The sequence below is a fragment of the Hyaena hyaena genome, unplaced genomic scaffold (genome assembly GCF_003009895.1).
Source record: "Hyaena hyaena isolate Hyena2069 unplaced genomic scaffold, ASM300989v1 scaffold_302, whole genome shotgun sequence".
Taxonomy (NCBI): Eukaryota; Metazoa; Chordata; class Mammalia; order Carnivora; family Hyaenidae; genus Hyaena; species Hyaena hyaena.
Genome location: NW_024080936.1, coordinates 533,079 through 559,264, shown reverse-complemented (window position 1 = coordinate 559,264; position 26,186 = coordinate 533,079). Strand labels below are relative to the sequence as shown.

General features: G+C 65.6%; 2 protein-coding genes across 3 annotated transcripts; one reads left to right on the top strand and one right to left on the bottom strand.

Moving 5' to 3' along the window:
* Positions 1–5,163: 5,163 nt before the first annotated feature.
* Positions 5,164–11,699, top strand: POLR2E (RNA polymerase II, I and III subunit E). Its single transcript, XM_039248206.1, has 8 exons — positions 5,164–5,293; positions 6,164–6,338; positions 8,038–8,153; positions 8,720–8,800; positions 9,138–9,196; positions 9,274–9,352; positions 9,469–9,549; positions 9,664–11,699. The coding sequence occupies exons 1-7, from the start codon at positions 5,237–5,239 to the stop codon at positions 9,532–9,534; spliced, it is 633 nt and encodes a 210-aa protein (XP_039104137.1). The 5' UTR covers positions 5,164–5,236; the 3' UTR covers positions 9,535–9,549; positions 9,664–11,699.
* Positions 11,700–13,922: 2,223 nt separating this feature from the next.
* On the bottom strand, positions 13,923–26,186 carry ARHGAP45 (Rho GTPase activating protein 45). 2 transcript variants are annotated; one of them, XM_039248177.1, is made up of 23 exons: positions 25,708–26,186; positions 24,481–24,811; positions 21,667–21,810; positions 21,372–21,456; positions 21,220–21,292; positions 21,062–21,125; positions 20,844–20,981; positions 20,414–20,478; positions 20,179–20,283; positions 20,021–20,101; positions 18,539–18,721; positions 18,230–18,367; positions 17,962–18,152; positions 17,759–17,883; positions 17,594–17,677; positions 17,391–17,495; positions 17,115–17,287; positions 16,612–16,800; positions 16,395–16,532; positions 16,066–16,292; positions 15,772–15,982; positions 15,067–15,163; positions 13,923–14,738 (listed from the first exon to the last, which is right to left on the bottom strand). In XM_039248177.1, the coding sequence occupies exons 1-23, from the start codon at positions 25,795–25,797 to the stop codon at positions 14,422–14,424; spliced, it is 3,354 nt and encodes a 1,117-aa protein (XP_039104108.1). In that variant the 5' UTR covers positions 25,798–26,186; the 3' UTR covers positions 13,923–14,421. The 2 variants fall into 2 exon arrangements, with proteins under 2 accessions (XP_039104108.1, XP_039104109.1); XM_039248178.1 differs by having other exon boundaries at positions 14,422–14,738; positions 15,787–15,982.

Below are 26,186 nucleotides of genomic sequence, written 5' to 3'. Positions count from 1 at the left end.
CTCCTCCCCTCGCCGAGCCGACCAATGGACGCGCGCCGGCCGACGTGGCCTCCCCGCCCCAGGCCACGCCCACCAGAGCTCTCATTGGTCCCACGCGCCGGCGGGGCGTACGTGTAGCCACGCCCGCCAATGGGAGGCCGGGGTGAGGGGCGGGCCGGGGCCGGGCCGCGGCTCCGCGGCTGTCGGAGACTGCGCATGCGCGCCGGCGGGCGGGCGGGGTTGGGGGTGCGGCGGGGTCCGCGCAGGCGGCGCGGTGACAGGTTCAGGACGGTTATCGGGGTGGTTGACCTCAGCGCTGCGGATGCCTGACAACTTGAGATACTACTGGAAACCTATGGCGGGGGCTCGAACTCGCAGAAACATCGCCTCAGCTCTTTGACACTGGAGGTTTTCCTTTAAAAGTGAATGAAATCATTCGGATCAGACTCCTGCTCCCTCCCTCGAGACCGCGGTGTCGCTGCGGGGGCGCCCCTCTCGTGGGCCCGGCAAAGGCCGGGGACCACCCAGCGGCGAGCGCCCGCCGTTACCGGGGGCGCGTGAGCTCGGGGCCACCAGCCAGGTGACGGTTAGCGGGCGGCCGCGAGGACGCGCAGGTGTGTGCGGCAGGTGTGTGCGGCAGGTGCGTGCGGCAGGTGTGTGCGGCAGGTGTGTGCGGGCGCGCGCCCGGGGGGCGGGGGGCTGGCCTGCACCCGGTGCAGCTGTGGCCCCCGCCCCCCCCCCCCCGGGCTCGGCATTCGTTCGAGTCGGTGCAGAAGACAGAACCGCCCGCTCTTGGGAATTGAGCCAAGGAATTCCTCAGCGGCCCGGCCGCCCGCCCCCAGCCCAGCCCGGACTTCGACCCGTGGACGAGCTCGTGCCGCAGTGCACCCCTCACCCCTTCTCGGACTGTCCCGTGAGCGTTGCTGCAGAGACCCCAGAGGCAGGACTCTCTGGGCTTGTTCGCTTGGGGGGCGCCAGTGAGACCCCCCCTTCTCTGCCTCCCACCCAGGCTTGCCAACGGGCAGAGCGAGGGCCCTTGCCCCCCCGCCACGCTTCTTCGTGATAGAAGCCCCGGAATGAGGAAGTCCACCCCAGGGCCCAGGCCGAGTCTTGCACAACGGCCTTCTGGGGCCTCCTCCCTCCAGCCCTGCCACGAGAGGCCCACTTCTCTGAGTCCGGTCTTCGAAGGCGCCCCCATAGTCCCTGCTGGCAGCCTCACTTCTAAAGAAGCCCCCCCCTCCCCCCTGTATTTCTTCCTCCCTGGAAGGACCCGGTGTCGGGGCCACAGTGCGGAGCGAGCCCGTCTGGCCCTGGGGAAGACTGCCATTTTCACTTTTGCTGCAGTTGTGACCTATTACTTTTTTTTTTTATGTTTTTTTTTATTTATTTCTAGGAGAGAGAGAGAGACAGCGTGAGCAGGGGAGGGTCAGAGAGAGAGGGACTCACAGACTGAAACAGGCTCCAGGCTCTGAGCTGGCAGTCAGCACAGAGCCCGACGCGGGGCTTGAACCCACAAACCGTGAGATCAAGACCTAAGCGAAAGTCGGACGCTTAACCGACTAAGCCACCCAGGCGCCCCATGACCTATTACTTTGTGTGTCATAAGGATGGCCCCCAAGGCGGTTCGTTCTCACAGGGTGGGCCAGGAAACAGCTCAGGGCGCTGCCCTTGGAGGGCTCCCCCCCGTCCCGCCCCCCCCCCGGGGGGAGAGCGAGGAAGCAAGCTGGCAGCACCCACGTCCTGCGATGGCCAGAGGAGGAGAGAAGGAGCTGTGGCTGCTGGTGGGGGGTCTGCGCCCCCGGCCTCGCAGCTTCTGCAGGGACTCAGTCTCACCGAGGGGCCACGGAGCTTTGGGAAAGTCTCAGCGCTCCAGGAAGGCTTCCTTGGGGTGGCCTAAGTTCCTGTGTGTCCCCCGTGAGGGAGCTGAGGTGGCCACTGGCCAGAGGCCTTTCCAAGTGGAAAGTTTTTTAACTGAGATAAAGTTCACATAAAATTCGCGGTTTTAGCCATTTTAAAGGGTACGTTGTTTTTTAGTATATTTTAAATGTTGTACAACCATCACCACTAGGTAATTCCAGAACATCCCATCACCCCAAGGAAACCCAGTCTCCATCAGCAGTCACTCCCTGTCCCTTCCCCCCACCCCCCGCCCGTACGAGCCCCCTCCCGGGGGTGGAGGAGCCTGTTCTGGACGTTTCACAACGCGGACTCGCACCCCACGTGGCCTCTCATATCTGGTTCCCTCCCTGAGCGTCATGTGTTCAGGGTCCGTCCAAGGGGCAATGGGTGTGGGCGCCTCGCTCCTGCTCTGTTCGTGGCCAAGTAATGTTCTCATGCGTGGTGGGCACGGTGTGTTTATCTGTTCATACACTGATGGAATTTGTTGTTTCGAACTTTAGGCTTTGTGACGCTGTACAAGTTGTTGCGTGGGCATACGTTTCCATTTCTCCTTGGTGTGCACCTAGGAGTGGAATTGCCAGGTCAGACGGTGAGTCCTGTTGAACCATGTGAGGAGCTGCCAGACCACTTTCCACAGCATCTGCATCATCTTGTATCCCCACCCAGGAGTGTGTGGATGGTGGGCTGGCTTCTGGACCTCAGTCTCTGCCACGTGGTACAGCATGGTGAGGGGTGCGAAGGAGCAGCTTGCCGCTCTGGGTCTCTGTGTCCTGGCGCTGAGGGCACAGTCCCTGGGCCCTGAATCGCCAGAAGTGTGCTCAGGCCTTGCCAGCCGCTCTGGGGCCCTGAGGCCCGCCTGCCCCTGCGAGCGCTTTCTCCTGTCCTCTGTGCCCTGCGGAAGGGCAAGACTACGCAACACCCACACGCCCGCGGCCGCGCCCACCTGCGACCCATGCCTGGGCCCCCTTGGGGTGCCGTCCAGGCCACCCCTGCTAGGACCCGGCCTCCCCTCGCCCCCAGACTCCAACCACCCTGCCTTCTTCCCACGCCAGTTTGCCCGCCAGCCCTCCACCACCCAGACAGATGCCACTTCTCTCCTTAAAGTGGCTCCTAGCCCCCGACTCCCTCCGCCTTTGGCTCCTCTCCCCTGGGCACCCAGGCCACGTCTCCGACTCCTTTCCTCCCGTCCATCCCACCCGGGCCGGGCCCCCTTCTGATCTGCTCTCCTTGGGGTCACCAAGCGCCTGCCCAGTCTTCGGGTCCGCTCAGACTCAAACTGCCGCTTGGCGGCTTCGATGGCTGCTCTCTCCCTCCTCCCCCTCCAGGCGCTTTCTGCACCCGGTTCCAGGACACCTGGCAACCTCCCCCTCCCTTTATTCTACTGAGGGAGGAGTCCTCACTAACACCGCTGGCACCAGGCGCTGGCACCAGGCGCTGCCCTGAGAAGGGGGTGCTGTTCTTGTCCCTGTTCTACAAGGCAGGGGGCAGGGAGGCGCTCAGGTACAAAAAGGTTAAGGAACGTGGCTTGCTTCACACAGCCGGGCTCGGAGGCCAGGCCGCTGCTTCAGGCTCTGTGCCCAGCGCGGCGCCATTCTGATGCTTCTTCCCCTCCTCTGGCCTTTGCATCTTGGCGAGACTCTGGCCCTGGTCTCCGATCTGCTTGGTGACCGCACCCAGGCAGGCTCCAGTGCCCCACACGTCTGCCCCCCCCCCCCCGGACCTCGCCCTGGACTCAACTCATATCCCAAGGTCTCCTTGACCTCTCTCCTTGGGTCACAAGGGGGTCTTTTCTGCTTTCTTTTCTTTTTCTTAATTCTTACTTATTTTCAAAGCAATCTCTAGCCCCCGTGTGGAGTTTGAACTCCCGCTCCGCCAGCGGAGCGAGCCAGGCGCCCCCAGAGCCCCTTCTAGTGGGCCGCCCACACCCGCCTCTCCCCGGCCTGCCTGGGGTCGGGGTCAGGGCGGCTCGGTCCGGCCTCCTCCTCCTCCGCCTCTCCCTTCGCCGGTCCCGTCCATCTGCAAACCCTGTGGGCTCCGCCTTCCGAACGCCAGGCCCCGCCTGCCAAGTCTCTGCCCAGGCAGCCGTCCCCTGCCCCCCGGGTCTCCCAGCTCAGACACGGAAACCCGGAAACCCGAGCTTTGCAACCCAGCCAACGAGGCCTCCCAGGGGTGGCCTCCCCTCGCCCCTTAACCTCCTGTCCGCCCCTCCCCCACAGGCCTCCTTGCTGCCAAGACACCAGGCAAAGTGCAGCCTCAGGGCCCTTGCACACACTGTACTCTCCGGCCGACAGACCTTTCTGTAGATTCCCTCAGCTTCCTCCCTGTCCTTTCGGCTTTTGCCAGAGTCTCTCTCGCTCCTTGCCTTCCCTGACCTCCTCCCCATTTGAAACTGAAAGTCTCCCACGTCGCTTAGCGTGCTCTGCCTCTTTCTCCGTAGCACTGTCACCTTCCAGCACCATTGTTTGCTGTGTCCACGGCTTCTGTCCTGTGTCTCCGGGAGTGTCTCTCTCTGTGAGGGTGACGCTCAGGGAGAAGCTCTGGATGGCCTCATGAGCCCAGGAGCTACGCCAAGCATCTCCCAAGCACGGCTGTCCCGTTATTTTTTTGTTCAAATTTTTAAAAATGTTTATTTGCTCTTGAGGAAGAGAGAGAGAGAGAGAGAGAGAGAGAGACACGGAGTGTGAGCGGGGGCGGGGCAGAGAGAGGGAGACACAGAATCCAGAGCAGGCTCCAGGCTCTGGGCTGTCAGCACAGAGCCCGATGCGGGGCTCGAACCCATGGACCATGACATCATGACCTGAGCCGAAGTCGGATGCTCAACCAACGGAGCCGCCCAGGCGCCCCACGGCCGTCCCTTTAGACTCAGCTAACTCTCTAAAACAGGGACACTTTATTTCCATTACACAGAAGGGAAAACCAAGGCTCATAGGCATTAAGTTGGACGCGGCCCACAGCAGCATGCACAGAAGGCCTCCAATGTTGTCCGGCCGTCTCTGGGAGGCGAGGAGAGCGCTGCCTCCGTCCGGCCTCAGTTTCCCCTCCCACACCTCGCCTCCTTTTCCCCAGGTTCTAAACCTGGCCCATGGAGACCAGCGTTGAGCGAAAACTACAACTCCCGAGAGGCCTTGCGGCCAAGGCCACGCGAGAACTGCCGAGGCGAGAGTGGGCGGTTCCTCTCGCGCAGCCAACCGCCGCTCTCTGAAGGCCCGGGCTGCCCTCGGCGCTGCCGCTCCCGAAGGCCTCTGGATTCAGGCGTTCGCTGTCGACAGCCCTGCACGAGGCGGATAAAGGCTCGGCGCAGGCGCAGTCGGCGAAGATACCGGCGGCTTGAGCGCGTTGTCCCGGAGCTGCGGCGGCCATGGACGACGAGGAGGAGACGTACCGGCTGTGGAAGATCCGCAAGACCATCATGCAGGTGAGCCTGCCCGGCTAAGGCGGCGAGGTCGGGCCGTGACGGGGTCCCCGCGGGGTCGGGGGGCGTGGAGGACGGCGGCGCCGACGGGCCTGCGGCCGAGGCGGGAGTCCGGCGGGGCCCTGGGAGGCCCCAGGTTCTCCCTCATGCCGGAGGGGGAAGGCGGCGGAGCCCTGCCGCTCAGGGAGGACGTCTGACCGGTGCTTCTGGCCGGCGGCTACTGCACGCCCTCGGCCACCACCTTTGAGCTCCTCGCGGCGTTCAGAACGACCACCGCCACCAGGCCGGCTGAGCGCTCAGCGCGTGCCCTGCGGTTTGCCCGCCCGCTGGGAGGGGCCAGTGCGTCCCAGGCCTGGCAGACACCCTGCCGGGACCGAACCCAGGCGGCCGCGTTCAGCCTCTTCTCACCGCTTTGCAGAGCTGCTCTGAGGCAGGGGCCAGAGCAGCCGTGCTCGGGCCCACAGCGCTGGGGGCCCAGCAGGCTCTGGAAGGACAATCACGAGGGGTCTCGTGGAGGAAAGGGGGTGGGCACAGGGCTGGGTGGCAGCCTGGGTCCTCTTCAGCCACTCGAAGAGCCCTGGCCAGCCCAGCAGCGTCCTTCCCGCCCAGACCCCAGGGCCATAGTCCTGCCGCCGCTGCTGCCCAGTCACAGCCTGTCCCCTAGACTCAGGATAAGGTGACAGCGCGTGTGTGGCAGCTGGCTACCTGGAGCAGTGCAGGGGCTCTCTTGGGTTGTGTCCTGGCCTTTGTCCCCACTTGAGCCTGTTGCACCAGGCCCCCCAAACCCTGTGTCCGCTGCGGTGGCCTCATGTGGCCTGCGCTCTTCCTGCCATCGCTCTCTGCCCTGAGGTCACTGGGTAGCTCTCTCCGCAGCTGTGCCATGACCGTGGCTACCTGGTGACCCAGGATGAGCTGGACCAGACGCTGGAAGAGTTCAAGGCGCAGTTTGGGGACAAGCCGAGCGAAGGGCGGCCACGGCGCACAGACCTCACGGTGCTGGTGGCCCACAACGACGACCCCACTGACCAGATGTTTGTCTTCTTCCCAGGTGAGGGCCTTGCGGGTCTTCGTGGCTGTGTGTGTCCTGGGCTCACGGTTCTAGGAGAGCCATCCCAGGGCCTGCTCAGGGGTCACATGGTAGCGGCTGCACGCTGTGTGACCTGTGCCTACACTGAGCCTTTCTGTTCTTCCCAGCCTGGGAAGAAAGCACCCCCCCCCCCCCCCCCCGCCGGCTCCCTTCACTGTGGATGATGCCGTTGATCTCTGATTTCTCTGAGCCCTTTCTCCAGCTTCCCTCTCCTTGGTGCCCTTCCCCACTGCTGCTTTCTCAGCCAGTTTTCTCCACCAAGATTGTCACGGGCCTCCCAGGTGGGCCCCTAGGCCCCTCGTGACCTCAGCCTCACCTGTGTCCTCTCTGGCCCCCACCCGTCAGCCCAGCCTCCAGGCTCCAGGCCTCCATTCCCTGCGGCCCCTCCTGTGCTCCTGGGGGGTCCTGGGCCCTGTCCGTTCCCCTCACCGAGCTCAGGTGCCTTCTCCAGGTTCAGTGAAGAGCGCACCGAGGGGTGTCCCGGGCCCCCTGTGTGCCTCCGTCCTAGCACTGCTCTGCTGAGGCACCCCTCTGAGGCCCGTAAGGGTTGGGAGGCCGTGTTGTGGGGTGCACATGTTGGGGGCCCAGCCCACTGCCCAGAGTCAAGGGGGTAGCAGACGTTTGCAGAATGGACCCAGGTGGTGTGAGGCGTGTTTACTGGGAGGCCTTGGTGCCTGACCGTGGTGTCCCTGTGTCGCTGTCTCAGCCTCCCGAGAATGGGGGCGTCCAGGTTCTCTGCTGCGTTAGTCCCCGGAGCACCACCGGCCTGGTGGCCTGAGCGTCCGCCATCACTCTCCTCCCGGTGCCTGAGGCAGGCAGTCTGAGACCAGGGCGTCGGCAGGGCTGGCGGTCTCTGAGGCGTCTCCTGGTGTGTGGGTGGCCGCCTTCTCCCTGTGTCTTCACACGGCCGTTTCTCTGCGTCTCATTTTTCATGTCTCAGGACGGCAGTGGTTTTGGGTTAAGGTCGACCCTGATGACCTTGTGTAAGCTTAGCTTTGTTTCCAAATGCAGTCGTGTTTGAGGTACCGGGGGGGTCAGGACTCTTAATGCCAGGGTTCAGGGGGACACAGCTCAGCCCGTGATGCTGCCCGTTGCTGGAGCGAGGGTCTGAGGAGGGTGTCATGGCGGAGCGGCAAGCAGAGGCCTGGCCAGGAGCCCCTCGCGGGCCCCGGCACCCAGGCTCTGCTCGTCTGCTGGGCTCCCGGGGTACGGCGGCCCTGCACGGCCGGGCTCTGGGCCTGTGCGCCATGGCGGGTGCCAGTGCCCCACCGGCAGTGCAGGGACGGGAGGCGGTCTCTGTGGTGGGCCCTCGGCTCTCCTAGATGCATCTGGGGTTCCCAGACGCGGGAACCCCTGAGGCGCCGGGCCACGTGACTCCCAGATCCTCCTTCCAGGAAGGCTCCAGTAAGTCCGGGTACAGACTTTCAGCTCCCCAGGTGTCGTGGAGGCGGCCAGCCCCCTGCTGTGGGAACCAGCAATCTGCCTCCTGTTGTGTTATGTGGGGAAACTGAGGCCCCAGAGAGAAGGGGCCGTTCCGGAGTGGCACGGAGATGCCTTGGCAAAGTAGACCTAGCGTCCGGGTGCCCAAGAGGGAGGGTGAGCGTGCCCGCAGGACAGGAGGGGTCCCGGCAGTGCAGACCACTGTGCCTTCCGCCCCCAGAGGAACCTAAGGTGGGGATCAAGACCATCAAGGTGTACTGTCAGCGGATGCAGGAGGAGAACATCACCCGCGCCCTCATCGTGGTGCAGCAGGGCATGACCCCCTCCGCCAAGCAGGTGGGTGGCCCCCAGGTGCTGAGCCCGCCTGCCTCCCGTTCCGCGTGAGCCTGTGTGCCCTACGTCCCTTCCTGCCACGGTTCCTCTCGGCTCCTGCCGGTCTTCAGCCGTCCTGATGGGGCCCCAGGGACTGGGATCTGAGAAGGAGCGGCTGGCCCGAAAGCGGGGAGGGCAGTCGGTGTCCCGCCTGTGGCCAGGTGGAATGGAGGCCCGTGTCTGGGACGGAGGACCAGTAAGCACCCTGGTCCCCGTCCCTGTGCTGGGGGCTGCGGGCACTCCCAGCCGCATCGGCTCAGGGACCGGGAGCGTTTTGTCAGAACCGTGAGCGTCCTCTGGGTTGTCGCCGCGACACCAGCCTGAGGCCTCAGAAGCGTGTCGGGCGGGCGTGCTCTTGTCTAGAGGAGCCCAGCCAACCAGCGTGCGGTTTCCTGAATTACGACGCTGGGCAGAGGCCCAGGGCGTGAAAGCAAAGGCTTCCCACCTTCTGCCCTCTTCCAGCCTCCAGGGAGGAAACGGTGGGGTGGTCTTGGCTCCCGGCTGTGCCTGAGGGTCGGTCTCTCTTCCAGTCCCTGGTTGACATGGCTCCCAAGTACATCCTGGAGCAGTTTCTGCAGCAGGAGCTGCTCATCAACATCACCGAGCATGAGGTAGGGGCCCCGGGGATCCCCACCCAGACGGAGGGAGGCTGCGAAGGAAGCGGGAGGCAGAGCTGTGGCGCTTGCCCGAGAGTAGGATGGCGGAGGGGGTGCATCCCCGGGGACTGGGCGCTCCTGCTTCGTGGAGAGCTGCTCTGGTGGTGGAATAGAGCAGGGCTCCCCAGGTGTGGTCCCAGGGGTGGCGGCAGCACCTGGGAACTTGCCAGGAGTGCAGATCCCCAGGCCTGCTTGGCCTGAGCATCTGGAAGCTTGGGGGTGGGGATGGGGCCCCTTCTGTGTGCGCGGCGGGGGGCCTGTCGCACCCGCAGAGACGCAGCTTCTCTCGCAGCTGGTTCCGGAGCACGTCGTCATGACCAAGGAGGAGGTGACCGAGCTGCTGGCCCGGTAGTATCCTTTCGGCCCCTCTCCTGCCCCCCCCCCCCCCATCAGCGGAGCCTGGCTTTTTCCCTGACTGAGCTGCTCAGTAAACTCCGAGAGAACCAACTGCCCAGGATCCAGGCCGGTGACCCGGTGGCCCGCTACTTTGGGATAAAGCGGGGGCAGGTGAGGAGCCCCCCTGCCCCTCGCCCTGCTCCTTGCGCGCCCCCCACCCCCACCCTGGGTGCACTGTGAGCCCCGCGTGCCCTTAGCCAGTGTCCCCCGCTTTTGCCCCTGCGCAGGTGGTGAAGATCATCCGGCCCAGCGAGACCGCGGGCAGGTACATCACATACCGGCTGGTGCAGTAGGCGTCCCGCTCCCGGGTGAGCCGCGCTGTGCGGGGCCGTGCGGGGAGGGCCCCCTCCGTCGGGAGCGAGCGCGCCCCCCCCCACCCCCTCTGGGCTGTGGGCTGAGAGCCCCTTCTCCCCGCTCCCCAGGGTCCTCCTGCCTGGAGGCAGCGGCTCAGGCTGGTCTCTGCTCGGACGACAGACGGCGTTCTTCCTCCCGTGCACGGCCTGGACTCCTCTCCCGGGCGGAGGGCGTGGCGGTGGGCCTGCCCTCTGGGAACCAGACCCCCTGGAGCCTCCCCGCTGCTCTTCGGCACCCCCGTGCTGAAGGTCTGTGCGGCCTCCGCTGGACCCCGCGGCGCCTCCGGAGGGAACCGGCCGCCGCCCGGTGACAGACCGCAGCGCTGGGTCCAAGTCTCCGGCCCCCAACACCATGTGGTCCCGTGCCCTGTAGGGTGGCCCCAGGGCCTTCTGTGAGCACGCCAGTGGCGGCAGGGAGCCAGCTGCTGCTTGCTGCGGGGGCGGGGGGGGGTGTGTGAAATTGGAAGGTATTTGAGTAAATAAATTGGCCGGTCTGAGAAAGGCAGGATGACAGGTTTGCGACGAGTGGCCTGGCCTGAGGCTCCGGACCCCTCAGGAGAACTCGGGGCCCCTTGGTTCTGTGGCACCTGCTCCCCAAGGGTGGCCGTCCGTGCTCGTCCCGCCCGAGTCTGCAGTGGGCGTGGGCGGCGCGCCGGGCCCTGTCCCCTCCTGAGCCGCCTCGTTTTCCGGGTGCTCGCCCCGCACAAAGGTGCGCGGTGTCCTGCGGGGCCTGTTGCAGGAAGTCTTCCCGGGCCGGCTTTTCACTCTGTTGTCGTAACTGCTTTACGGGATAGAACTTCCATGCCACGCAGATCACCCGTTCGCAGCGCACCGCTCGGTGGCTTTTAGCACCGTCAGGGTTAGAACTTGTCCCCCGGAGGAAACCTCGTCCCCGTCCCCGTCCCGCCCCCACGAGCCCCTTCCGTCCGTGGAGGAGCCTGTTCTGGACGCGTCACGCACGTGGACTCGCACCCGCGTGGCCTCACGTCTGGTTCCCTCCCTGAGCGCTGTGTGTTCGGGGCCGTCCGCGGGGCGGCGGGTGTGGGCGCCTCCTGCTTGCGGCTGAAGGGCGTGCGCGGCGGACACGCCAGGGTATCGGCTTCCCCACCAGCGGACCGTGAGCTGTTCGCGGGTTGGCAGAGTAACGTTGCTGTGGGCGTTCGTGTGGGAGTTCCGCGTGGACGTGCCTTTTCATCTTTTCCGGGTGTGTATCTGGTAGTGGAGGCCGGGTGCCCGTTGGAGAAACTGCCGGGTGGGTGGCGGCGCTCGCGCCCACCGCCCGCCGCGGCTTCCCTGCAGGGAGCCGGTCCTCAGCGCCGTCGTGGCTGCCTTTCCCCGACGCCCAGCCGCACCGTGCGGCTGTCGTGTGCTTCTCGGCCATTTGCACGTCGTCTTTGGAGGGAAGTCTGTTCAGATCCTTCGCCTGTGGGGGGAGCGGGCTGGCTGTCCGTCTCCCCAGGCTGTCTATGTGCACAGGTCCTTTATCAGATAGTGGTTTGCAAAACCTTACCGTTTTAATTTCGTAAATATCTGTCATAACCTCGGTATGTTTGCACGTGGTCTTGACTTCGGGGATTTGCCCCTGGGGTGGAATGACTCAGGGATGCCTGTTTTCTCCCGAGGACAGACGGTGCTGTCGACACTTTGAATATCTGGCGGGGCCTTATCGCCCAAATCACCACGGTCTCGATTTGCAGGTCGACAAGGGTCTGTTTCCGGGTCCTCCTGTCTATGGATCAGTCCTGGTTTTGCAAGCTGACAGCTTTGTTGTGTGTCTTAGGGGGGTTCATGTTTCCCTTGCCCCTCCAAACATACATACGTTGTTTGTCAAAGTAGGCCAGACACAGAGGAGACGTCCTGCGTGACCCCACTCCCAGGGGGTCCCCAGAGGCGTCCCGTCCACAGAGACAGAGAGTAGGTGGTAGGACCCAGGGCTGGGGCGGGGGGCGGGGAGTCAGTGCTTTGTGGAGACCGGGTGTCAATATGGGGCGATGGAAAGTTCTGGAGACAGATGGTGGGGGCGGCTGCGCGACAGTGTGAGTGCTTGATGGCACTGAGCTGTGCTCTTAGAAATGGTGTGTGTTCTGTATATTTTAATCACGGGGGAAAAAAAAACCCTTGGTTACTGTGTTTTTCCTCCCACAATGGGGTTTTGTGTTTTTTCTGTTTGTGAAAAGTTGGTATGCTTATTTATTTTGTGAGAACAGAGCTGATTACTGCGTAGCTGACAAGCGTTATGGGCTGTGCAGCTGAAGTTAATGGGACTCTTGGTTTTTCTTGAATATGGACTTCGTACAGGAACTGGGCGCCTGGGGGGTCACTTGGTTAAGCGTCTGACTCTTGATTTCGTCTCGGGTCACGATCTCACAGTTGGTGAGTTTGAGCCCTGCATCGGGCTGCACACTGTGGGGTTCCCTCCCAATCTGCCCCAGCCCTGCTCACGCCCGCTCTCTCAAAACAAGTGAACTTAAAAAGAATACGTAAAAAATCCTTTTGCTTTTGGTGGAGTCTGTTTTGTCTCTGAAGCTGGGTGCGCACCTGCCCCGTCTCACAGGAAGGACTCTCACCAGGTGGGCAGTTTCAGGCCAGGGAGGCCGTGGACCTTCCTGTCAGTGTGGTGCAGGGGGGCTCGTACCTCAGTTCCATGCCGTCCTTCCAGAAGCACCTGGCATCCCTTTGAGAACTCGCCCGTTTACTTGGGGAGCCGGTCCTGCCTGTGCCTTTGACCACAGCCTGTTCCAGGCTCCCAAGGTGGTTTGGATCGGGTTGCTGTTTAGACACCTGCCTCAGGTCTCATGGATGAGGTGCCCCCTCCTTGGATACAGGTGGACTGAGGACGGGGCCCAGCTTTCCCACGGCCCCAGGCCCCTGTGATATGCCGGAGCCTGGATCAAGCCTGGCCTGATGCTGACATGAGTAAGTTACCAGGCCCCTCGTGAACAGCAGCCCGAGCCCTTCGTTTACAGGCCCGGCCAGACTTCAGAGGATGCTTTTCATGACCCTTGCTGTTTGTCTCACGCTCCCAAGTAGAAAGCTGCCGTCTGCCTGAACGTCAAATCCAGTTAAAGGGTGTTATCTGAGCATGTTAATTTTTTTAATTTTTTGTTTCTTTGTTTATTAGAGAGAGAGCCCATGGGACGCCTGGGTTGCCCAGTCGGTTAAGCGCCCGACTTTGGCTCAGGTCATGATCTCACAGTTCGTGGGTTCGAGCCCCACATCGGGCTCTGTGCTGACAGCTCAGAGCCTGGAGCTGCTTCAGATTCTGTGTCTCCCTCTCTCTCTGACCCTCCCCTGCTCATGCTGTCTCTCTCTCTCTCAGGAATAAGTAAAACATTTTAGAAATTTTTGAAAAAAAAAAAAAGAACCCATGAGCTGGGAGGAGCAGAGAAGGAGAGAGAGAATCCCCAGCAGGCTCCAGGCTGTCCGCCCACAGCCCGACGCGGGGCCTGATCCCATGAACCACGAGATCATGACCTGACCCAAAATCAACAGTCGAATATTCTACCGCCTGAGCCCCCAGCTGCTCCTCTTCTGACCTTTTCAAAGTGTATCCCGGCTGGGCTCGTTTCCACGAAGAGCCAGATGGTGGTGTTTCTGGCTCTGGGCCAGGGGGTCCCTGCTGCATTCAGTCTGTGGGGACACAGGCCCGAGGTAGCCGCAGGCAGTACATGATGAGGCTCAGTATCGGGCTGTTTGCCGGCTCAGTCATCTCCTTTTCTGGATCTTTCTTAGCTGTAGGGACGGCCGGACTGGCCGTTGCAGAGCATTCTGACTGGCGCCCCCGCTACTCTCTAAGCCTGGGCTGAACCGCAGGCTCTGGGCCCGCTCTGTGTCCGCAGAGGAAGGCCCCCCTCGCCCCTTGATGGGCGTGAATTCCATCTGCTTCTCCGCTGCCCTGCCATCCTCGGTCCAACATAAATCCAGCTTGGGGGGTGGTCTCTGGGCTTGGTGAGAGGTCAGTAACAGGAGTTGGGGGGGGTCCTCATCGCTCCAGGCCGAGGGTTCATGGTGCCGTCCCGGGAGGTGGCCACAGAAGTTTAAACCTGTCCCTCAGGCACGCCGGCTCCATTTCCAGGGCTGGTGGCTGCCGCACTGGATGATGAATTGACGGTGTTTTGTTCATCTGGAAGGTGCTGCCGAACGGTGCTGGGCTAGATGTTCTCTGAAGTGGCTGCTTGGGGTCAGTGTCTGCACGGCTGGCCTCAAAGGCAGCTGGGCTCACGGGCTCCGGTGGGACTTGCCTTGCTCACGCTCGTGTCCAGCGTGGAACTGAGGAGACACTAAGGACCTCCGTGTCCCCAGCCCCAGCCTGCCGCCGCCAAAGAAGATAGGCTCAAATTTAAAACTTTATTTTAGGCAGAATAAACGTGTGTGTGTGGAAGACGTGCATCGTGACCAAGGCTGACCGCGCCCCGCGCCTCAGCCCCACGCACCTCGACTCCGTTTTCCAGGAAAGCAAGGGCCTGAAGCTGCCACCTGGTTCTGCTGTCTGGCCTCCACATAGTGGCTTTCTGGGGTGACCCAGCAAGGGGAGGCCGAGGCAGAGCCTGTGGCCCTGAGGGCGGCCGGCCACGCGGCACGGGGCTGGGTCGAGTGGTGAGCGGGACCTCCCAGCGGGCTGAGTCGGGCCGCCAGGGCACACGGGCAGACGGAGCGGGCCTCAGCCTCACCCTGTGCCCCAGGAGCTTCAGGAAAAGGCAGCCGGCGATGCCCTCACCGGTACGGGCTTGAAGGAAGAGGCCTCACGGTGACGATACCCACGGGGACAGGAGCCAGAACCATGACTCTTGGCCCTCAGCCACCCGACTGCTGTGCCCAGCGCCCCAGCTACACAAACTCAGGCTGCCTCTCAGGGCTGGTGCCCGCCGCTGTCTGCCCGCCGTGGAGCCACGGGACGGGCAGCTCGACCTCGGCCACGTTGTTGCACTGGTTGGTGTTGAACTCGGAAAGCTGCTGCTCCGGGCCCTCCCCGGCCCCCAGCTGCTCCTCACTGCCGCTGCGGCTGCCCGGGCCCTCCTCCACGCTGGCCTCGCTGCCCGGCTTCTCCAGGAAGCTGAGACGGGCCGCGCCCCTGCCCGCCGGGGACAGCAGCTCCGAGCTCTCCTCCACCTCAGAGTCAGAGTCGTTGGAGGCCACTTGGGATTCTGCGAAGTCAAAGGTGGGGCAGGCGGTAGAGATGGGACAGAGGTGCTGTGACCAGGGGGGCCCAGGGGCCCCCGCCTGACCTGCTGTCCCTCCCAGGCCCACTCCCTGCCTGGGGACCGCCCACCCGCAGCCAGGGGTGCGGGCTCGACGCCCAGGGCCGCTGCCGCGTTTGGGGCCCCTGCTCTGGTGTCTGCGGCACCTCGAGCGGCGTCTCTGCTGCTGTTTGCATCAAATTAACAGTTGGCAGACGAGACGTTTCTGCCCGTGGGGTGCGCGGCCTCTGCTGCCACACCATCTGCCAGCGGGCACCTGGGCCGCCCTGCTCACCTGGGCCCTCGTCCGCAGCCTCGTCCTGGGGCGGGAGGGCAGCCCCCGCGCGTGGCGCCTGCGTGCCGTCCTCCCCCCGCCGGTCGTCCGCGTCCCCCTGCGGGCGGCAGAATACAGTCAGCCGGGGCTCTGTTCTCTGGCCTCTTCACACCGGTGCGGCCTGATGCCACGCTGGCCTGGGCCGCGGGCAGGCAGCTGCAGCCAGCAAGGCTGAGGTCCCGGGGGGCCACCAGCATGTCCCGGACACACACACCCTGGGAGAGGGCCTTCCATGGGGACTGGGTGCGCGAGCACGAGGCTCGGGGACGCAGCACAGCAGCTGGAGGACAGGAGACAGCAGCCGGGTGGGGCGGGGCGCCCAGCGGGGCAGCGCGTGGGAGGCGGACGGGGCTGGGTCACGTGCAGCCCCGTGCGAGGTCCGAGGTGGGGTCCAGAGGCAAATGGAAGAGGCGCAGCCTCAGGACCTTTGCACCAACAGTGGCCCTCCACCAAGGATCAAGCCCGCCCTGCATCAGTTTTTTGCTTAAAAGATGCCTCCGAGGCTGCTTCTGACCACCCTGCTCAAAGCAGGCACGTCAAGTCATTCCGTCTCTGGGGGTCCCGTGGCAGGTCCCATGGTGGGTCCCATGGCGCTCACGGAGCCCCGCTCCCCACCCCCCCTACCGCCACAGAGCCATCAGCCCTGTGGCCTGCCCCCACCCTCACCTGCCCCCCAGGCACCTCTTCGGGCTCCTCCTCGAAGACCAGGTCATAGTGGGCAATGAGGGCCTCCACGATGCGGGCCTGGTGGGGGTAGTCCACCAGCGAGGACAGCGACACGGTGGCCTCGGTGGGCCTCGGCCGCAGCAGCGTGGGCCCGAACACGATGCCCAGGTTCCCCGGGGTCATCTTGTTGTCCTGTTCCACCTCCACGATCCTGGGGGCCACGGGGGTGCGGGAGCAGGTGTGAGGGGCCCCCAGGGCCCGCAGCCCAGCCCCCGCCCGGCCGGCCGGCCTCACCTGCGCAGGTGCCGCAGCAGGTACTGCAGCGTGGCCTTGTTCTCGGGCGGCAGGCCCTGTAGGAGCTCGCGCAGCCGGCCCGCCATGGCCACGGCCGCGGCCTCGCTCTCGGCGGCGTCCGGCCGCCCCCGGGACGCCGCCTTGGCTTCGGCCTCGGCCTTCAGGTTGTCCTTGGCCAGTCCCACCAGCTCGTGGTAGAGGCGGAAGGAGATGAGCGGTTCGGGCAGCTGCAGGGTGACGGGTGATGGGTCGGGTGGGGTCAGGGGACCCCCCCAGCCCAGCAGCGCCGCCCCCCCCGCCCCCCAGGCTCGGCGAGCACTCGGCCCCACCTGGCGCAGGTAGAGTTTGAGGACGTTGCTGACGTCGTGGGGCGAGGCCTGGGACAGCTCCACCAGCTCCTTGCCGTTCTCGAAGGCCTGGCACAGCTTCTCCACGCGCGTCTTCACTCCGTTGACGCGGTAGATGCCCTGTGGGGGCCGCGGTCAGCACAGCCCACGCCCACCGCCCCCCGGGATGGGACTCCCTCCGCTGCCCAGGGCTGGTCACCTTGGTGTGCAGCGCCCGCTGCTCGATCTCACAGATGCACTTCTTGACAATGAAGGGCACACCGTCGGGCGCGCTGCGGGCCGCCGGGCAGAAGTCCTGGCCGAAGAGCTGCAGGCGGCCCTGCAGCCTCTTGTGGCCGCACTGGATGGCCAGCGTCTCCAGACACTTCTTGTGGCAGGCCAGGCAGCACTGGGGCGGGTGGGTGGGTCCCGCGTGAGCGACCCCTCCAGCCCCCAGCGCCCTCCCGGCCCTCACCCCCTCAAGCCATTTCCAGAAGGGCAGTCACTTCTGGCTCACCTGCCCCTCGGCTGGGGAAGGGGGATGCGCCTGTGCCTGACACCCCACTATTCCTCGGCCGGTCCGGCAGGCCTGCCTCTGGGCCTTTGCACTGCTGGCGACCTCTGCCCCGGACCCATCCGGTCTCCAGCTGCTCCCCTTCACTCCCAGCTGAGCGGACCTTACCAAGCACTTGCACCCTCCCCCCCCGCCCCAGCTCCACCCACCTCCTCGCACTCAGCGCCCTGGAAGTAGACGTAGCTGTTGCACTCCCTGCACTTGGCTGGTGTGCGCAGCTTCCGCAGCCGGTGCGTTCGCGCTGCCTTGGACAGCCCCACATGGCGGAAGGGCCCGCTGGGCATGGCCACTGGCAGCTCGGGGCCCATGCCATTGAGGTCGGCTGCAGGGTGGAGTGAGCAGTCAGCCTCCCCAAGGCAGGTGAGGGACAGGCCCGCCTGCTGGATTCACACAGCCCCCCCCCGCCTGGGCCTCTCCCCCCTCACCCTGCTCGAAGGCCGACGCCCCTGCACTGCTGTCTGGCTCCACCAGCTCCTCGTTGGACGACATGGTGCCGCTAGACGACATCCGCTCCAGCTTCTTAAAGTCCCCTGAGCAGGAGACAGGTATCAGCACCCCAGGCTGACAGGGACCCCCCCAGAGGGCCCACGGCCGGCACACCATCCCCTCACCCAGGCTGCCCCTTCACCTGAGCCAGGGCCGGGGTCGAGGCCGCCGTCGGAGTCTGAGGTCGTGGTCGGCCATGACTTGTGCACCTGGTGTCCACGCCCACCTGCAGGAGGAGGCGTCTCCAGTGGGAGCTGGGGGGCTGAGGGGAGGCCACACCCACCCTGCACCCCCACCAGGGGCTCACCCCTGCGGTCCTTGGCTGGCATCCCCTCGGTGGGCCCGCCTTCCTCCTCAGGGCTGCCAGCAGCCTCTGTCCCCCCGGCGTCGCTGACGTTGAAGCTGCCCTTCCGAGAGCGCATGACCGGGGACCTGGGGGGCAGGGCGGGGGTCACAGAGGCACTGCAGGGGGCCAGCCCAGCCCCCGGGGGCCCGCGCTGCCGGCCGTACCAGGTATTGGTGGACACTTGGGGCTCGAAGTCGTAGCGCACGTCGGGCTCCTCGCCGCGCTGCAGCTGGCACACGTGGGAGGCGTACTGTTGCCCGGGGTCGTACAGCTTGCTGCTCTCGCACAGCATCTGGAAGTGCACGGGCAGCGGGGCCGTCTGCATGTGCATCAGCTGGTAGTAGGAGATGGTGGCCTGCGGGCGGGCGGGCGGGCGCGTGAGCCACTGGCGGAGCGCCCGGCCCCCCCCGTGCCCGGAGCGCAGGGCCGCACCGACTTGATGGTCTGGTCGCTCTGCCGCACGATCTCCTGGACCTGCCGCAGCACCGTCACCTTGGTGTCTTCCAGCTCCTGCTTCTGCGTCTTGGCGTCGGCCACACACGTTCGGTAGGTGGCCATGGCCTCCTCTGCCTGGTGGGGGCCAAGGGGTGCCCAGAGAAGCCTCAGCCCGGCTCTGCCCTAGGACGTCGCCAGGAGACCAGGCGGCAGACGAGGCGCGATGCCATCCCGTGGCCGGGCCTGGGTCAGGGCCCGCGGCCGCCGCGTTCTGCCCGCCAGCGCCCCCTCCTGGCCGGCACTCACCTTGTTCTTGGCCTCCTCCTCCAGACGCCGCCGCTTGTCCAGGGTCTTAGAGGCCGCAGCCCCAGGCCCCGTGCCCGCCTGTTCCTCCTCGGCCTTGGCCGCCAGGAAGCGGGCCTTGCCGTGGTCCTCACAGCGCTGCGCGTAGCCCTGCTTGGCCTTGCGAAGGTTGGATTCGGCCTCTTGCTGCGGACGGGATGAGGATGCCGGTCCAGAGCCGGCCTCCAGGTGGGCCCCGTGTCCCGGCCCCTCTCCCCCGTCACCCCCATCAGCCACCCGCCCGTCTCGTGCCTACAGCCCTGCTGGACAGACGGAGGTCCTACCCAAGAGTGGACAGGAGAACAGGAGGGGACACCTGCCTGCGGGCGCCGTGCGTGCCCACGTTGCAGCCCCCCAGCTGGGACGCGCGCTCCGTGACCCGCCGAGGCCTCCCCCCGCCCCCGCCAGAGTGGTGGCCTTCCCCTCTTACACACGAGAGGTGAGGCCGCCCCAGCAGGAAGCCAGGCACCCTCAGGCTTGGTCAGAAACCCCATGTGCCTTCTGAGGGCCACGCCCCACAGCCTACGCCTTCAGAGCCTTAAAACGTACAGAAACCAGCTTGTACGAACACCAGGGGAAACAGAGAGCCTGAAAATCACCTCCGTGTGGGAAGGCTGTGAACCCAGGACACAAGCCCGAAACCACATGAGAAAAGGCTACCGCTGACAGTCACAGGCTTGTACCCGGCAAACTAGGCCAAAGGTGGAGTCAGAAGTCAAGACAATAAACCAGGGTTGGGGGGGGTGGTCTGTAACTCACATCAGCAACGACTGAGTTCTCTAATATGTCAAGAGCTCTGGCAAATCAATAAGAAAGAAACCATCATCTAGCCCAAAACAAGCAAAGGTCAGGAAACGAGGGTTTCGAGGAGGAAGCAGCGGGAGGTCAGGAGAGGCTCACGTGCCGCACAGCCCCCCCCCCAGCCACCCTGCTTTGGGCACCGGGTGTGGGTGAACGTCCGTCCCGGGTCCGAGGGATGGACGCAGGCTGTTGCGGCGCTGGGGTCTGAAACACCGACAGCCTGGGACTCCAGCAGGAGGCTTTAGGGACCTGGGTCTAGTGGCCTCCACAGCTGAGCACCTGGAGTGGACGCACCCCCCCCTCCCCGGGACAGAGGCCCCTGAGCCTCTGGCCACGGGACAGGGTGTGAATGGCCAGGAGCAGCAGAGCCACACTGGCGAGTGTACAGAGAGGAGGGGGTCTTGCTGGGAGGGGGGGGGTCACTGAAGGCCTTCTGGAACAGTCTACAGCCAAACGGGAAAGACACAGGAAGGGCGCTGGCGCTCCCACCGGATCTGCTGGGCCTGCGTGTGCCCCGCTGCAGGTGGCCGGCCGGGTTCTCTCCCAGGCAGGGCCCTCGCTCCCGCGGGGCACCCCGGCCACCCTCCTGCGCGCACAGGAGGCCCCCGCGCCAGCCCCTCCCGCCACACCCCCCCACCAGCCTACCAGCTTCCTCTGGGCACGGTGCCACAACTCCTTAATCTCCTTCCTGCGCTTCTCGTGCTCCAGCCGCCTCAGGCTCAGGGGCTGGGGTGGGGGGCACAGGCTGTGAGCAAGTGGGGACCCTGGCACCCCCCCCCCGCCTGGCCCCCCGCCCGCCCCACCTGGATGAAGGTCTGGTTCTGGAGCGTGCCCACCGCCTGCACCATGCTGTGCCCGAACTCCAGCTCCTGCTCCAGGGCCAGGGAGTAGATGGGGGGGGGGGGGGGGGGGGGGGCGGTCACAGAGGAAGGCGGGGTCCCGGCAACCCCCTCCCCAGTGCTGTCGTCGTCCATTAGCACCCCCAGTGCAGGTGGGAGACCCCTCCCTGCGGCCCCTCTGAAGCCCCAGGGCCCCCACCTCCTGCGTGACGCTCTGTCTGCAGCTGTGCACGATCTTCTGCAGCCCTTTGGCAAAGTCCATCTCTGCGGGCGGGAGCAGCGTGAGCGGGGGGCTGGGGGGCTGCGGGGGGTTCGGGCGGGGGGGCTGGGGGACTGGGGGGCCGCAGGGGGCTGCAGCGTGAGCGGCGTGAGAGCCGGGCTCGGGGGCTGCGGGGGGCCGTGGGGTGCTCGGGGGCTGTGGGGGCCGCGGGGGGCTCGGGGGCTGCGGGGGGCCGCGGGGGGCTCGGGGGCTGCGGGGGGCTGCGGGGTGCTTGGGGGCTGTGGGGGCCGCGGGGGGCTCGGGGGCTGCGGGGGGCTGCGGGGTGCTTGGGGGCTGTGGGGGCCGCGGGGGGCTCGGGGGCTGCGGGGGGCTGCGCTGTCCCTCCGGACCCCCGCCCCGGCCGCCTTACCCAGCACCGTCCGCTTCTCCAGGTAGCCAATGAGGTCCTTCATGTACTTGGCCATGTTCTTGGCGTACAGCAGCGCAGCGTCCACGCCGCCCTCACAGCGCTGCAGCAGCACGTCCACCTCCTCGGGGGGCAGGCCGCCTGCGGGGCGCCTGCTTAGCCCGGCCCGTCGCCCCCCCGCCGCGGCCGCGCCCACCCCCCCACGCGCCCGCCCGCCTCACCGTCGCAGTCCTCGGCGCTGGGGGTGGAGCCCTCGCTGCCCGGCACGTACAGGCTCTCCATGGTCTGCGGGCAGGGACGCGGGTGAGTCGCCCCCCGGACGGAGAGGGACGGGAAGGCCCATGTGGGGCCCGGGGGTGCCTCACCCCACCCTGCTCACCTGGCTGGGGTCCCCAGGGGGCACCGACAGGAGCGTGCTGCTGTCCACTTCCCCCATGAGGAACTCAGACACGCTGCGGGGCAGGGCGGGGCGGGGTGAGCGTGGACACGGGCCCCTGTGCCCCCCGCGCCCCCCGCGGCCCCGGAGCTCACGTGCTGCTGAAGGACACGGCGACCATCTCCAGGGCCTTCTCGAACTCCCGCTTGTCAGACTCATTGTTGCACTCGTAATGGAAGGCTGGGGGGCAGACAGGGCCGGGGCCTGACCCTCCCGGAGGTGACCGCGCTGCCTGCAGCCCCCTGAAGGGGGCCTTCGGATGGGGGGGGGCAGTTGCACCTGGCAAACTGCCCGCACCCCTCACGACCCACTTCGAACACACCCTCCTCCAGGCAGCCCTCCCTTCCCAGGGCCTCCGGAGCCCCCGCTACCCCGCCCCGGCCGGCTGACCTCGGATCTTGGCGATGAGGGTGCCCGCGGCCGTGAGCGTCTCCACGGTGTTGAGCAGCGGGAACTTGGAGATGACCTGTCGCATCACGCGAAGGGCCTCACCCAGGCGCTCGTGGGCCAGCGGCCGGCGCGCCTCCAGGAGCTCTGCGGGCACGGAGGGCGTGAGCGGGGAGGAAGCGCCCGCCCCAGGGGAGCCGCCTGCCCTCCTCAGGGCTCCTGGCCCCAGGTGGGGAGACTGAGGCAGAGCTGGGCGGGCAAAGCTCAGGGCGGGGCCTCAGGCGAGGCACGGCCCCTCTGGGCTGCGGGTGAGGCCCACGGAGGCCAGACCACGGTCTAGGCGGCCCTTTCTCAGAACATTCTCTTCATGTCCTTCCAGGGACCAAACCCCTGCTTGTCCTTCAAGCTGCAGGCCTGGTGCCCCCTCCTCCATGCAGCACACCAGGCCCTTCCCTGCCACAGCTCTCAGGGCTGCTCAAGGTTCTGTCCAGCTCCAGACCTGCCCTGCCTCTTGCCATGATCCAGTCCCCTGGTGGCCACCCCGTGAGGCATGTGCGGTCATCCCCATTCTGTAGATGAGGAAACTGAGGCACAGAGAGGGGGAAGTCCATTCTCAAGGATGATGAAGTTTCTCTGTGTTCACTAGCTCTGCAGGTAGGAGAACTCCAGACAGGAGGACCTCATGTGGCCTTTTCTCAAGGGCAGTGGGGAGCCAGAGAAGGTGCTAGAGCAAAGCAGGGTCAGATCTGTCTTGGACTATGTCCTAAAGCGCCCTCCATAATCTTTTTTTTTTGAAGATTTTATTTTTAAGTTATCTCTACACTTAACGTGGAGCTCGAACTCACAACCTTGAGATCAAGATCAAGAGTTGCACACTCTGGGCGCCTGGGGGGCTCAGTCGGTTGAGCGTCTGACTCCAGCTCAGGTCATGATCTCACGGTTCGTGGGTTCAGCCCTCACGTGGGGCTCGTGGGGCTCTGCTGACAGCGCAGAGCCTGTTTGGGATCCTCTGTCCCCCTTTCTCCCTGCCCATCCCCTGCTCACGCACATGCGCTCTTAAAAATAAATTTTTAAAAATGTTTTTTAAAATATTATTTACTGGGGGCTCCTGGGTGGCTCAGTCGCTGAAGCATCCAACTCCAGCTCAGGTCATAATCTCGTGGTCCGTGGGTTCGAGCCCCGCGTCGGGCCAGATCTGTGCTGCCTGGAGCTGCTTGGGATTCTGTGTCTCCCTCTCTAACCCTCCCCCACTCACGCTCGGTCTCGCTCGATCTTTCTCTTTCTCAAAAATAAACATTAACAAAAAAGTCACACGCTGTACAGCCAGAGCCACCCCCCCTCGTTCGTCATATGCGCACGACACACACCATTAAAACCACGGCGTTCGTGACTGCAGCCTCGCCTCCCCTGTCCCCCTCAACTCTGAGCAGGTAGACGATGTTCAAGACACGGGTGCAGCCTTGTGGGCGCTGAGGACCCACCGAGAGCCACCTCTGGGGAGCCCCCAGCAGCTGCCGGCCGGAATCCGCCCCAGGACCTCACACCCAAGCACACGCCTGCTGCCTCAGGCAACCAAAGGAGGGAAGGGGCTTCTGGAAGCCCAGGAAGCCACCCATGGCTGGGGGGGTGGGGGGACCCAGGCACGCCCCTTCCCCAGAAGGTCCTTCCATGCCCCCCAAAGCCCGTGCGCCGGGACACACTGCCAGCCGGGCCGGGGGACTCTGCACTGTCCCCTCACGTGGGGCTCCGCACAGAGCGGGTCTTACTGTCCTCGCAACTGTCACAACATGCCGAGGACATCTGACCACCGCCAGCTGCCCCACAGGCCCCATCATGAAATGGGCCCCATTTCACAGAAGAGACACCTGAGCTCAGAGGAGGAGGCCCAGCAGGGGAGGGGCCCAGACGCAACCCACATCCTCTCTAGCAGGTGCCCCGAGCCCCGGAGGAGGCCCCCCGCCCCCAGCCTCCCGAGGACGCAGCCTGGCTTGGCCCCGCCCAGGCCTGGCCTCCAAGGAACTGGATGGATCAGGGATCAGCCCAGAGAGGAACCAGGAACTGAGATTAGCGTTTCCCCAGGAAACGGCTCTGGCTCTGGCCCCCGCCTGGACTAGATAACCCTGGGGGGCTCCCACCTCCCCAGCAGGGGCCAGGCCTCTGCCGCCAGGAACGCCAGATCCCAGCTCCGGCCCCTCCTTGGCTGGAAGAGCTGGGGATCAGGGCCCCACCAGGGGCCTCAGTTTCCTCCTCTGTAAAGCAGGCGCCCAGGGGAGTGGGTCGGAGCGCTTGGCACAGCCCTGGCACTGTGGTTTCTGGGAGGAGCGGGCAGGGCCGCGGGCTGTGCACGAGGTGCCAGGGACAAACAGGAAGTGGGTGAAAATAACTCGGCAGGAAGCTGGGCCGTCAGCGCCGCACGGAGGAGAAAACGGAACTGCCATCCCACAGGCCACTGGCTCCCCCTCGACCCCCCTGAGTCTGTCCCCAGCCGAACCTCAGCCCACATGGGTTCCAGCCTGCAGGGCGGACCCTGCCCCGCCCCTGCTCTAACATCTGTGGCCCCCCAGTGCCCTCTCAGGACCACAGCTGGGGGCCTCCGGCGCCCCACACTTCATACGCCCTAAAACCTGTTCCCCCGAGTGCATCTCCACGTGAGGTTCTGAGCTTGGACACACGAGGCTCCCTCTGCTTCGGTGCCTTTCTCTCCTAGCGGGCACCCCACTCCTGCACACCCCGGGGAGCGCCAGCTGCAGCGGCGCCCCCTTCTGAGCCTCCCTAACGCACACCCTGCCCAGGCCCCGGGGCCCCGCCGCTGCTCACCATCGTGCAGGACACACTCTTTGAGCTTCTCCAGGCCCTCAGCAAAGCGGCCCACGTCAGCCAGCAGGTGGGAGATGTCCTCCACGGTGTCGAGGCACGGCCCCTCGGGGGGCAGCTCGGCGGAGCCGGGCGTGGTCAGTGGGCTGCGGTGGGTGCGGCCTAGCGTCCAGGTGCTGGATCCCGACAGCGGGAAGCCGGCAGCGCTGGCATGGCGGCTCAGGCTGGTGGGCCGCTTGAGTGTGCCCGCGGCCTTGGCGTTTGAGGTCGCGCTCGGTGGCTCCAGGACAGGCCCGAGGGGCATGGCGTCAGACCCATCTTTCCTGGGCAGCTCCTGGGAGGGCGGGGAAGCTGGTGACACCGGCACTCCAGCCCAGGCACTGCCTCAGTTTCCCCAGAAGCACAGTGGGGTTCTGGAGGGTCTCCAGCCCGACCCCACAGGGGGCAGGGGGTAGGGGGCAGGGGGCTGAGATTTGGTGCCCTGCCCCGCCCACACCTGTTACCCAACATCCTCTTCCCCAGCTCTTTCACAAACAACCGCCTTTGCCCAAACCACAGCCAGGGGTGGGGCCTGTGAGGGCGTGGGGGAGGGGCACCCCACTTCCTGGTGGGGTAGGAAGGGCTGGGAGGGGGTCCTCAGCCCTCGCAGCCCCCCTGGCTCCCACAACACACCTACTCCTTGGTAGAGACACCTCTGTCGATTCCCAGAGTCCCAATTGTCACGGACACCCCCGCACCTTGTAGATTGTCCCCAAACCTTGTGGCTCTCCAGACCCCAGAGACGCCCCCAGGCCCTATGCCTGCGGATCGGATCCTGCTTCATGCTGTGCTGCCTCTAACCCTCAGGCTCCCAAACCCGACGCCACCATTGCCCCCGGATTCCCTGACCACTGCCCTGCAGAGCCCCAGACCCCCCGCGGCCCTGACCTGGGCACCTGCCCACCTACTCCCTAGGCCCCACAGCCGGCCCTGGTCAAAGCAGAGGGATGTGGGCGCCAACCCAAAGGGCTCCTACCGTGAGCTGAACGTCAGGGTCCCGGCCTGTCCTGCGTGGCCCATGCAGTCCAGCCCGGTGGGGGCTGTAGCTGGCCTGCGACCCCCGCCGCCGACCCAGCATGGAGCGGGCTGCGCCCTGGGCACCCAGCACAAGGCGCGCCCCGGGGCCCCTGCGGCCTGGGTGTTACTCCAAGGTCCCCGCCCGCTCTGCGCTCCCCAGAGAGGCTCACTCACCCCCAAGGGCTGTGGGCTGGGGCTTCCCGCCCGGTTCTTTTTCGAGATGGAAGGGGTTTTCATGAGCTCCCGTTTCTTCCTGGAGAACATGGTGGGGCCTGGGCCCAGCGGCCCGACGCAGGCGGGCCGGGGTCTCACGCAGGCTGGGGGTCTCGACGCTGCAGCTCTCTGTCGCGGCTGCCTCGGGGCCACATTGTCGCTGGCCACCCCCTCCCCAGCTGTCAGGCCCACGTGACAGGCCCGGCCCTCATTGGCGGGCCCTCCCCCCCACAGGAAAAGGCCTCCGGAGGCAGCGGCGAGTGACAGACACACAGACCTGCCTCCCACCCTCCTGGCTCAGCCTGCCCCTCCTCGAAGTGGGCTGTAAGGTGGGGTCCCAGGTCCCACCCCCAGCTTCCGCTTTCGGGAGCTCTGCGCATGTGCCGGCCAGGGTGCCTGCGCCCCGCACTGGTGCCCTGGTGCCCTGCTGCGTGGGGAGG

Bases quoted from the DNA above. Each gene is read 5' to 3' on its own strand.
- POLR2E (XM_039248206.1), top strand. From the start codon at position 5,237: ATGGACGACGAGGAGGAGACGTACCGGCTGTGGAAGATCCGCAAGACC. The intron at 5,294-6,163 runs GTGAGCCTGCCC...CTCTCTCCGCAG, and splicing joins TCCGCAAGACCATCATGCAG to CTGTGCCATGACCGTGGCTA. The intron at 8,154-8,719 runs GTGGGTGGCCCC...TCTCTCTTCCAG, and splicing joins TGACCCCCTCCGCCAAGCAG to TCCCTGGTTGACATGGCTCC.
- ARHGAP45 (XM_039248177.1), bottom strand. From the start codon at position 25,797: ATGTTCTCCAGGAAGAAACGGGAGCTCATGAAAACCCCTTCCATCTCG. The intron at 15,983-16,065 runs GTGAGGCCGGCC...CGTGGCCCCCAG, and splicing joins CTGCTGCGGCACCTGCGCAG to GATCGTGGAGGTGGAACAGG. The intron at 15,164-15,771 runs GTGAGGGTGGGG...TGCCGCCCGCAG, and splicing joins AAGAGGTGCCTGGGGGGCAG to GGGGACGCGGACGACCGGCG.